This window comes from Glandiceps talaboti, chromosome 15 (genome assembly GCF_964340395.1).
Source record: "Glandiceps talaboti chromosome 15, keGlaTala1.1, whole genome shotgun sequence".
NCBI lineage: Eukaryota > Metazoa > Hemichordata > Enteropneusta > Spengelidae > Glandiceps > Glandiceps talaboti.
In genome coordinates, this window is record NC_135563.1 from 4,968,685 (window position 1) to 4,981,753 (window position 13,069).

The 13,069-nt window shown below is 32.4% G+C and overlaps 1 protein-coding gene across 1 annotated transcript in view; it reads left to right on the top strand.

Moving 5' to 3' along the window:
* The window catches only part of LOC144446082 (arylsulfatase B-like), a 53,294-nt gene that overhangs the window by 11,031 nt on the left and 29,194 nt on the right, over positions 1 to 13,069 (top strand). Inside the window, exons 2-7 of the mRNA XM_078135776.1 lie at positions 6,904 to 7,015; positions 7,900 to 7,951; positions 9,758 to 9,861; positions 10,174 to 10,280; positions 10,962 to 11,032; positions 12,395 to 12,496. Of these exons, the coding sequence (XP_077991902.1) occupies positions 7,916 to 7,951; positions 9,758 to 9,861; positions 10,174 to 10,280; positions 10,962 to 11,032; positions 12,395 to 12,496 (420 nt within the window). The 5' untranslated portion in view covers positions 6,904 to 7,015; positions 7,900 to 7,915. The remainder of the gene's footprint in view (positions 1 to 6,903; positions 7,016 to 7,899; positions 7,952 to 9,757; positions 9,862 to 10,173; positions 10,281 to 10,961; positions 11,033 to 12,394; positions 12,497 to 13,069) is intronic.

Consider the following 13,069-nt stretch of genomic DNA (forward strand, 5'->3'; position numbering starts at 1 on the left):
AGGAAACATCATTCACAGACCCGATAGACCCCGTTGGTGCTGGAGCTAAATTGACTGAATTAAAAACTAAAGTATTATTGGATACTATTGATGCAGTTATCAAAAAAAGTGGCGTGCCAGTTAATCAAACTGAATTACGATCAAATACATATGTAGGAAAGGATGGACAGTTGTATCATAACATAAGAAATCAACGGATTACAAGAAACGGTAAACATTTAGCTAAAAGTACAATAAAAAATAAAATTGGTACTGCAGCTGCTAATAGACTTTTCGAGGATACTGCTGTTGACACTGCTACCACTACTATCGGTCCATTGTTACCATTAAATGTGGATGAAGTTGAAGCAATAGATTTCACACCATCAATGGTTGGTCAATTAAGGGACTACCAAGCCTACCTCAGAAGAGACACTGTAGGTAATAAAGATGAAATCAGTAAGATTGAAAACAAAATTGAAGAATGGAATGAACTCAATCCTGAATATACAATCATGCGTAAAGAAATTGATACAGCAGTCAAAAGTTTAGAAGATTTGTATGATAGAAAAAAAGAATTGGAAAACAGACAAAAAATCGAAGAATTAACGCAAGATGAAAAACAAGAATTAGGTAGAATTGAGGTTCATACCTTAAAATATAATAAAGAAACTGATATTTTACACAATAAGTTAGCTGAGACATCTTCTTTGAAAGAAGTACTCAAAGACCCAATCCTTAGTATTAAAGATAAACTGGTAATTCTTTTCAAACGTAATGGAGTTACTATAGTTTCATTGGCAACAGCACTCGGTTTAGTTATAACTACCATAGCCATTGCATTAGGTATGAAATCACCACCAGTTGGTAGTAGCAGTAGCGGTAGCGGAAGAGGAAGCAGCAGCAGCGGTGGACCAGTCAAAGCAGTTAGTAAACGTGTTGCGGATGTATTAAAATGGTTAGGTAATAAAGCAGCTATGGCACTGCCAGGTATTATTGGTGCTATCGTGTCATTTGTTTTAAAAACAGCGGGACAAGTTGTAGGATTTATAGCTAAACATGTATGGCTGTTGGCAACTGCAATAGCGGTATACCTTTATGAACGGATTTTAACTAAACAAAACAAAAATAAAATAAATAAATGAAAAAATAAAATACTATTAAATATACTAATACTTTTTTTTTGTATTTTAGTATAAATGTAATATATAGTATAGAAAAAATGCCTTACAATAGAGAACTTCAAGGTGATTACTCAAAATTGAACGCACTCGGTAGTAAAGGAGAACGAACTCATCACGTTATAACGTATAATCCAAATCGTGCAAAACCCGGTGAAGTTTTATATATCAGATGTCCAAAATTAGAAGACACTGTTGTTCTAACGGGTAAATTCAATCTTGTTTTTGATCTTAAACTAAACGGTCATAATAAGAACTTCGTTGTTCAAAACCTGTCTGCTAACATCACCAGTCGATTAGTTTTAAAATTCGAAGGGGAAATCTTAATGGATTTAACAAACTACAATTTAGTACAAACGTATAAAGATCTGTATTCAGATAGAACAAATAAAACGCTGTATCGAATTCAGTCAGAAAATCTCCGAAAATTGAGAAGCGATAATATTGATGGAGTTGGTGGTGGGGCTTTCTTAGGAGAGGGTGCACTTCATAAGGCATACGGTAAAAAATATGCGATCGATCTCGCGAAATTGCATCCTATAATGAATGGTCATGGAGCTGTATATCCTTCGAGCTTAGGAAGTCATATTGAATGGGAGATTACTCTTGCTCCTGTTAATAAAATCCTAGTAAGTGAAGACACGGATCGTTGGGATTATACTTTAACAAACATCCAACTTGAATATGAAACGATAAGAGATCCAAAGTTAGCTATGGAAATTAAGGGTTATTATAACAGTGGTAAAAGTTTTCTTTATGAACATATTCAACATTTCAGAACAATTAACTTCTCTGGTACAAATACAATTATTAACGAGAATATTAATATACCACGTAGAAGCTTGAAAGGAATTTTTGTATTATTCGGTAAACCACAGCTACAAAATGAATTAGATACCGAATTATTCTTTAATCCTAGTATTAATTCTGTTGCAATAACGATAGAAGGTATCGCAAATAAAGTGTATGCACAGGGATTATCTCCTAGAAAATTTTGGGAAGAAACCAGACGTTATTTCATGTCATCTGAGTTCTGTTGTGATAAACTAGAGGAAATAACTGAGGAAAACTTTCTGTTAAATAAATATTGTTTGTTTATTGATTTAAGAAGTTTTAAGGATAATAGATATCATGGTAGTGGTCTGAAAGTTATGAATACAAAAGATGGGGTTCAACTGGAAATTCAAAGAGAATCCACAGACCCGCAAGAAAAAATAACTGCAAATATTTTCATTATAAGTGATGCCATGCTTAAAATTCAAGAATCTAAATCAAAATCTATTATATATTAACATTATTAACATTATTAACATTATTGATAGTATAGAATACTCTAAAATGATCTGGCTTGACCCTCCTTTCAATATGCTTATTAGTGCACCGACATGTTCGGGTAAAACAGAGTTCATTATGGAACTATTACAAACGTATTATAAAAACGTATTCGATTACATAATCATAATCTGTCCGACGTTCATAAACAATAAAGCTTACGATAAAAAATGTATTTACAAAGACTCGGACATTATTATAATAATTCCTAACATAGAAAAAATAAATGAAAGTATTGAACTCGTGTATGAGTGTTATAAAAATACAAAAAGTCTAATCATACTAGATGACTGCGCTTTCACGAAGGATGTCAAATCTCGTGTCAATATTTTAACAAAGTTAGCATTTTCAGCTCGTCATGATAATATTAACGTATGGGTACTTAAGCAACAATTTACGAGTATCGCTAAGACATTTCGAGATATGCTTGTTCTGTATTACACACCGAGTAAAAATGATGTGAAAGAAATAATTGAAAACTATGGGATGGAATTAAATAAGGAAGAAATTAATGAATTTATAAAACAATTAAAATATACTCCTTATAGTAAATTTGTATTTCGTTTAAGACAACCTTATAGTATAAATATAGTATAGATTTAGTATAATTAATCTGATATAGTTAGTATAATATGTCATTAACATGTCATTGCTGTTAATCAATGATGTTACCAATATTTGTTGGTTATTTATTGCGTTAGTTACATCTACTTTTTTTACAAAATAAATATATTATTTATATTATTATATAGTTACTATAACAAAATGGAACAGACATTGTCAGAGCTCACTATTTTACAGCCGACAGCACCGGTAACAGCAACATCAGAGCCACAGGTGTCTCCAATAGTTAAGTACAGAGAAAGATTACTTTGTATCATTGCTGCTGGACAATCAAAAGCTTTCTTAGGAAAAAATTTCACTCTCGAATATATTGAAAAAGCGAGCGATAAAGAAATTGAAAAATATTATAAGATATATGAAAGCACTTACAGTTCTCTCGTAATTGACAACATTGTAAATGGAGTTTTATTTGGGATTAGTAAAATAGTAGGACTTGTGCTATTTTAAAAGCTCTATTTGAAATGGAATAAAATAAATTAATGATTATTACATTTTTTTTATATATATTATATTTATATACTATATACACAATACACAATGACAGACTATACTAAAGTAATCGTGAATGGTCTATATGATGGTATGACAATAACTAATAGTTTTATACTTGATAAGACTATAAAGATGGCTCCAGACAGTCCTAAAACAAGTACTTCATTCAAAAAGTTTGCTTCTCTCGCAATAGCTGTGAGTGGAGCAGTATTAGAGAAAGATATGTTGGAACAAAGAAATATGTTACCAGTTGATCCTTATAAAGGATAAATATAAAGGATAATAAAAAAAATGTAATATATTAAAAAAATAATTTAATATAGTTATAATATAATATAATATAATATATACATAATGGGTGCAGCTGTTGCGATGATAGTTGGTGGAGCTATTTTAAATGCAACTGCCTTTGTTGGAGGTAGTTATGTAGCTAAGGCAGCTTCAGGCGGCGACGATATGAAAGAAGAACATGAAAAAGAATTAAAGAGACATGATTTAGCTTTGGAGAATTTCAATAAAGATCGAGAAGTATGGTTGGAACATAGACAAAAAGTATTAGATTTTATAGCGAAACAAAAAAAAATTAGATGTTCATGCGAGACAAAATCTGGTTCTGACTGATCAAAACTTAAATTTATATCTTGAATTTCATCCAGAGAGTACACAGAGTACACTCACAAGTCTTGAAAATGAACCCCAGTTCAACGATTATTATCAACCTTCTGATGATATGAAGTTATATCAATACATTTATTTAGCTTGTGGTGGAATATTATTAGTTTATTTAACAAAAAATATATAATATAATATAATAAACTAATAAACTAACTATATAATGGAATGTCAATTATGTAAACGAAATGGTGTAGCAACTGTAGCCAGTGATCGTACTAACATTTTCAGTACACTTTGTTTTAATTGTTGTGATTTAATGAACAAAAAAAATAAACAAAAAAAACTGGTATAACATCATACATTGTAACATATGTAGAAAATTCAATATTCCTCGTAATGATATTTGTAAAAAAATTTGTGGTAACATCTATGGAAGGTTTCATTGTTTTAACTGTTGTAATTCATTAAACAAACCTTTAGATAAATCTTTATATGAATCTTTAAATGAATCTTTAAATGAAAACTTTGAACATGATCAAAGAAAACAAAAAAGTCGAAGCATCTATAACCCTAAAAACCACATTAAAAAAGTTTTAAAAAAATATAAACTAAATTATTATCTTTTAAGAACTGTTACTATAATATTTTCATCAATTGATGAAGTTTATATAGATCCAACACGATATCGATCACTCAACTTCAGTGTAATTATAAAAGCAATTCTGTTATATTTAGGAGAATATCAGGAAGCTGCACTAATACCAGAGTTGAAAATGGAAGCATTTTCATAGAATCAAATTTTTAAACGATTTTGGGATAAATGGAATGCAGAATATCCAGAGATAGTGAGATTTAGTTGGTGGCGTTTACGATGGCATCAAATCTTTTTAAAACTGAAGTTAAATAAACCAAAAAAACAGGTTTTTGAATGATCATTAAATTATGATTTAACTATTATTTAAACTGTTATTTAACTTCTTTTTTTCCATTAATTTTTGTTTTACTTCATCAAAATCCATTAGAGTATAACTATAATACGAATTCTTTGGATTTCTCATAGAATTTTTTAATCCACGTGAAACAACTATTAATGGGAGTTTATTTGTAAGAATCTCATTTATCATTCTGCTAGGAGCGTAAGTATAATAAAGTTGGTTAAGAGTTATTTGATTATTAAGACAAATCCATAATCCAGGACCGTAATAAGAATGGACCTCATGACATTGAGTAATCAAAAATGGTTTTTCTGTTGGAACTTCTCTCCATTTGATTGTAGGAATTTCTTGGATCTTTCTTTTTTCATCTAAAATATCTAATAATAAATCCTCACCATTCTCTATAGGATTAGCTATAGCAGGATCAAGCGGAGAAAGTGAACTAAGTGAACTAAGTGAACTAAGTGAACTTGTTTCGATTGTGTCATCTTCGAAAGTGATTGGTTTTTGACTTTGTTCGTTTGACATTTTTGAATTTATGCTATGCTTGTGTGTATATACTCTGTGTTTTTATTTGTTTAATTGAGTGTACGATGTATATAAAGGTTTATTTGCCTTAAAATTGATTAAATAAGAGGTATGTCGCTTTAAACTGGTTTAAACTGGTTCTAAAATTGATCTAAATACAGTTTTAAGACTTATTTTGCCTTATAATAGGTGAAAAAATGGGGGGATGTCGAAAAAGTGGCCAAATGGCCTCATATACTATACTACTATTAATTACTCGATTCTACACTCGCTGTAACTGGAAAATTTTACTAAAAACTATTAAATATAATGACATAATCATAATATCGTACACCCTGAACAATATGGAATCACCTGTGGGTAAACATATTTGTGAAGCAGTACACATATCATAGTGCAATATATCCAAATTATATTCAATTTATTATTGGGTCCGCTTCCAAAAATCGGCTCCACCAATAATTCGCGACTTCAACTTTTTGCTTTACTACTTAATAGGTCAAAAAGACCTCTTATCGGTATATGGAAAATGTTCAATTATTGGTATTTTAATTATCATTAGTGAATATATTGTTGGTTGTAGGATAAAGTACTTAATATGGCAACCAGAAAGGAAACAATTACAATATTCTAAGCGAGATAAAACGAACGTAGAGACAAGGATTTCAGTAGCTTGTGGAGAGGAAGTGGCGAATAGAGCTGATCTGCCTGAGTTGAATGTGGGCAGCTTTGCAAACATTGTGTGCTTACTCAGACACGTTTGAATTAGAATCAAGTGTGACTCCAAGGTTTTTAAAAAAATAGAGACAAAGATAATATCAGAATTTCCAACATGTATAGAGGGAGGGAGAGATGATTTAGCAGACAGTCTGGACGGTGATGATATTAGAAATGCCTCTGTTTAACTATCATTTAACAAGAGTTTATTAGATGTCATCCATTTCTTGCCAAGAATCTTGGTGCCAGTAATACAGTTTTGCATGGTTTCGATAGTTGGATAAATTTGATCGATATTATATTAAACTTCTTTGTATAACTGGCTGTCATCTGCGAATGCAGATGGTTGATTGAGTGTGATTTGACAAGACCAAAACAGGTTCAGTGTCCAAAAAAAATAGAACAGGGATATGAACTGAACCTAAGGGGACACCAAAAGAGAGAGTTGTAAAGAAGTTGATCATTATTAATATCATTTGTTGACTTTGTCTTATTTGCAGGATGGAGTGACATCGGGTACAACAACCCATATGTTATCTCACCAACTCTTAATAACCTGGCAAACAATGGCGTCATCTTCAATCAGTCGTACGTGTTGCCTGTATGTAGTCCGTAAGTTACTACGTATTTCCTCGTCTATTGAATAAAACATTTTACCAACATATATATATCAGAACATTACCAGGACAGTTCCACCAATACAGTAGAAATATAGTGCCGCTACAGTTCCGCCAACGCATAGAAACATTCTACTCACATTTGATTTATTTCATGCAAATAATGTAATTTGTGTTTCTCTGGGATAACTTCAAATGTGCCCTGCTGTTAAAAGTGTCGGTAAGCTTGATTGATTATCACTGTAATTACAAAATGTTGTAGTTACACTAACTCATTTACTACATACACACAGCGACGTTTTCAAATTATTAAAAAAACAACTGATGGATGGTTGAATTATACTGATTTGAGCACATTTAGTTATCTTATTTGTAGAGACACACATCACCAATAACCAAATAACTCGCATTGTTTAAAACTTCGTCGCTGACTGTAAAAATAAATGTGTACTAACTCGCAGACCCATCACTGCATCAGCTCATTTTAATTGGTAGCATAATCATTGTTTTAGAATTTTTTTAATTTGTCCAGGTGGTGAAGTATTAGTTTGTTTCTTATTCAGTTTTGTCTTCCAGTGAACTTGTCCGGAAAACTGTTTATAATTTTGTTAAGAGAGTATTAGATAGTAGCAATGTGTATGTACAGTGTGGTTATTCATGTATGTACCATGATTCTCTCCAGTGCAGGCACGGGAGAGATATTCTTTATTGATTACTGTCATTAATTGTTTTTGGGTATTAGCCTGTCTCTTTTTCCGTGGATAGTATCTGTATATTCTCATTCCTAGTGTATTCCTTTAATATGGGCCTCGAGCTTGATCTAAACAATAAATAAAAAACATCAATAATTTTAGTTGTTCCAATTTTTAACATAAATAGAACACGAACATCATTGATGACAGGATACTTTCCCTACCGTACTGGTTTACAGGTAGGTACTCTGAAATCTACCAATATAAACTTAATCTCCTTGCTCCAACATATGTACTGCTTATCTCTGCGTGTCAGGCTGATCTTATAATTATATCGTTAAATGTGACAGTGTGCCACTTAATAATCTTTTTGGGATGCTCTTTTTATGTTGTGTTTGCAAAAGATATTGTTCTGTCACTTTGGAAATAGAGGAACACGATATCATGAAGTGTGAGCACATGTTTGTGATGAATCAATTTATAGGCGTATTTTAAATAGTCCGGAGGTCTTGGATTTCTTCAGATGTCCCAGATTTCAGCAACACACACTGTGCTAGTGACGTGTGGCCAGCATCACAATCAGTGATGTATGTCATGCGGGCCTACGTTGTTTCATTTTTGTCATATTTCAATGATATATATAAGCCTAGGACCCACATGTATCGATTCGAAAATGAATACATATTTGTTCATATATGTCAAGTTTTCCAACAAAGTGTATGTCTGTCTGTCTGTCTGTCTGTCTGTCTGTCTGTTTGTTCGTTCGTTTGTTTGTTTGTTTGTTTGTTTGTTCGTGCGAGTTTTGTTTAGTTTTGTTTTGTTGTTTTTTTCTAATCATAACAAAACGTCTTTTTGGGGAGTGGGGATTGTAAATGTCACTCATTTACCCTGGTCAGTGTACTGGTAAAATGATGAATTTTAATAGTGCTATGTAAAATATGACATAATTTTCGTAAATCTAACTAAGCCCTGCCCTCTATGGTGAAATATGCAGGAATTCTTTCACTTTACAGTTACAGCTGATTTTACAAAATGAAGAATGTTCAATGTTTACATAGATATTGTTAGATTATTATTGTTATTATTATTGGTTTCCAACTTTGTCTATACTTGCTACAACATTGTCAGACATTGTTGAAGTTACACTAAAACTTATATATCTGCAGCAAACATCAGTGTGCACACATTGTAGTAATTGCCATATCTGGAACTACTCACTGTACTAGTCCAGTGTATGTTTGAATGATATGGCTGCAACAAAAGTAAGTTATTCTACTTTGAACATGTGCATTCTTTCATAGTTATAATTTGCAGGTATTTACAATGACTCATTTAAAGACAAAATTTGTAAGCTTACATCTCTGAAAAGAAAGCAAGACTTAGTCAAATAAAAGCGAAAAACTCCTTGTATACAGTTGTCTGTGCATAGACTACTATATAAGCATCCAACTGTGTTAGATCGTACAATCGTCAAGTAATTTTACTAACACTTCCAAAGTGAAGTAAACTTGGAAACTACCTTTGAAAGCAATACTAGAAATATATCAATATCTATGTAAACATCTTCGTTCTTTATTTTGTCAGTTCAGATGTAATCCTCCTTGCGATGACTTCCAATAGTGTTATCATTATACTAGACTAAGTATTTTAGTAAGGACATTGACACCTCTCTTCCACTTGGAAATTAAAGTTTTCCAAGGACTTTTAACTTTATAGACAATAACTGCTGCCATATTTAATTTGTAATTGGAAAAGAAAAAGAAAGTTCCATAGAACTACATTTAATAAGCAGTTCCATTCACCGAAGATGTACTCGCTCGAGGTTCATGTTACTTACGATACGTTATGGTTATGAACTTTAATTTGAAGATAGTCATTTTCGTAGAATTTACATAAAATGTACGGTCTTCTCTGTTTTATATTTTTATTTTGAGTTTCCATATTAAGAAAAACATGCAGACAATCATAAATAGTAGTTGGGAGTTGTGATCAAAAAACAAATGAGCGGTTTTGATTGAAACTGTTGTACATGTATGTTTTCCCAGTACGGCGTTCTGCTGAGGAATGAACCGTTCGGTGTACCTTTACACTTCACTTTGATGCCACAAAAATTGAAAGAACAAGGTTATTCGACATATATGGTTGGAAAGTAAGTCTTGACTTTTGTTGTATTGTCTTTACTGGTGTATGCTACCGTTGAAAAGTGAGATTACTCACCAGTTTATGTTAGTGAAGCCAACATCAATTGTGTTCTTAGACAATGCCTAGACAGACAGACAGACAGACAGACAGACAGACAGACAGACAGACAGACAGACAGACAGACAGACAGACAGACAGACAGAAATCGGTCGGTCGGTCGGTAGATGGATGGATGGATTGGAAGATAAATAGACAAACGGATGTGATGCTAATTGTCATAGTTGAAATGTGATATTGTTTGTATTATGTGTGACAACAGGTGGCATCTAGGTTTCTGTAAGGAGGCATATACACCTAACAGACGAGGATTTGATCATTTCTATGGTTACTACAACGCCGGTGAGGACTACTACACTCACCGTGTTCGTAAGTATCATAGACAAACCGATCTTCAAACTTGTACTGGTTGCAACTGTAATTTTGTCATCAAACCAGCAAAAGATATACTGACTAAAATGTTCAATTTGATACAAAAAAGACAATGCACCTGTTAATTTGTGGTAAATTTTATATTAGGTAATAAAGTGACAGGTTTAATCTTTAGTTTGACTCTGACGTCATATTAGTTTCATTTTCCTCAATACCAATATAATGATAGTTCTCAGTATATATTTAATATCGGGGCGCAAGCTAGGTTGTAAAATGTCAGTCACAGCTCTAGTGGTCATCATATTCCACGTCATGTTTTGTGAATGATTACGTTTTATAGTCGATGGAGACACCGATCTAGACTAGGCTAGACTATACTAGACTGACTAGATTATACTCGACTATAACATGTTAGACTAGTCTAAGAATAGATTAGATAAACTAACTACATTACAATATACTATACTATGCCATACCAGAATAGAATAGAATAGAATAGAATAGAATAGAATAGAATAGAATAGAATAGAATAGAATAGAATAGAATAGAATAGAATAGAATAGAACAGAACAAAACAGAACAGAACAGAATAGAATATGATTTCCTATTTGGCAAACCTTGCCTAGTTACTTGTATTCTCTTAAATATTTGGCATACTTTGTTTTTCTTTTCTAAAGCTCCTTCATCTTACCTGGACCTCCATGAGGACATGAAACCAGACAACTCCAAAGATGGACTTTATTCTTCTGTGAGTATTTCTCTAAACAATGCAATTTTCGTTAAAGACCTATTTTTACGTATTTTGCTGGGAAAAAAAATGAAAAAAAAAAGTGACTACAATGCGTTTTTATCCATGAATACAATATACCCAGTGAAAATTAGTTTGAGAACAGCTAATGACTGTAAAATCAGAACATTTTCTAGTGCAATTGCAAAAATATCTAGGTTTACAGTGTTACATGATTTCATTATGATTTATCATTATTCTTATTGAATACATTACGAATTATTTATTAGTATCTCTGTGTACTGATAAATTACCATTTTTTATTGAATCAGTGTATACTTGTAAGGTTTCGTCATAAACATGTCCGCATTAATCATTTATACTATCAATTGAAAATGGACTTACTACTAGGGAAACCAAGCTATCAGCATACTAAGACACGCACTAAAACTATTGTTGCAACATATTGACACAAACGAGCTATGGACGTAGATGTAAATACACTCGCTGTACTGTGGTGTCTCTGGTAGCAGTTTTAGTCAAGTGGCGATACATTCAACCTCAGTCAGTGTTTATATTATCTTGATTACAGGGTGATTATATCCACATAACCCAGACACCACAATCACCCACTTGTTTAATCTACGGGGTAGTGTGGTTGTGATCGATGGCTTTGCATGCGCCATCGGTCCTTGTTTGTTTAGGGGAGGGGGTATCCATCTGTATGTATACAGGATATCTACAAAATATATACTTTAATTGTACTTATAATCGGTGTTACAGTTACCTAAAAAAATTAGGTTTTAGACAAAGTCGTTGCATATAGCAATGCAATGTTACTGAAAGTTGGCAACAGTAGCCACATTAGAGGTATATATGCAAATATTGACATAAGCAATGAATAGCCACGAAGCAAACAACAATAAAAGTTTATTAAACATATTAACAATATCTAACACTTCGTATATAACCATCTGTATGTCTGTATGCAAATATTTAGATTTCGCCAATCAAAAATCATCTATATCACCTACCGTTTAAATCAAAACCAGAAACGGGTGGTCAAAATAAAATTAATAGCACACGTGATTGTTACCCCTTCTGTACACGGTAGGCATGTAAATAATGATGACGCAATGTGAAATATCGGAGTATCAAGTTATAATGCTAAAAAGGAAGTAATTACAATCTCTCCCACTGGACTTAATGTGATTTTGAATGGTAAAAGTTTCACGTTCTATCCTGGACTCCTCTTCCGGCCCTCTACTGATCAAATGGCAGGTGGTTAGTGACACCTGACAGAGTAGAATTGTCATTTGATGAAGAGAGACGTCGATGAATTTTCCGTATAAGTATTTTTTTTTACGTTTATTTAAATTCCAGAATGTGTTTAGTGAGAAAGCCGCTGAGTATATTCAAAACCACGATAGAAATAATCCATTGTTCTTGTACCTAGCATTCCAAAGTGTTCACGGACCACTTCAGGTACGTAGACCCCGGATGTAGATAATGTCTCACGATTAACCTTTGTGACAGGCTTCAATCTGAATTCCTGATGCTTCAACATTTGTATGTTTTAATTGTCTCATGTTCACTTTGAATATTATGTTATGTTATGTGCTACATCATCAATAAATTCGTTGGAATAATAAGACATAAAAATAATTCACCCTCTGAACTGTAAACAATATGTGCACATAAATCGCAGGTTGTCCAGCCCTTCGTGGTTGCCCTGGCTACAGTCTAACGAATAGTACGTATTTTAGCAAGCGCCACCGGTATACAGATTCGATGAACTTTTGTTTGCTACATACGATTTTAAAAAGTGCAAACTATGTGGATGTTTATGTTTGCGATAACGTTATTAAAATGAATACGTAGCATACATTTTGTGAAAGAATACTATTTTCGTGAATAATACAAAACAATCGGAAATTCCTTGTGCACTCCGCTTAAAAAGTGCCCCTAAGAATGTAATGCCACAAGTGAAATCTAAACTATTTGCAGTAATTAATGTTTCATTCGATATTTTAATGTGTTTAAAAATAATGTTTGTCT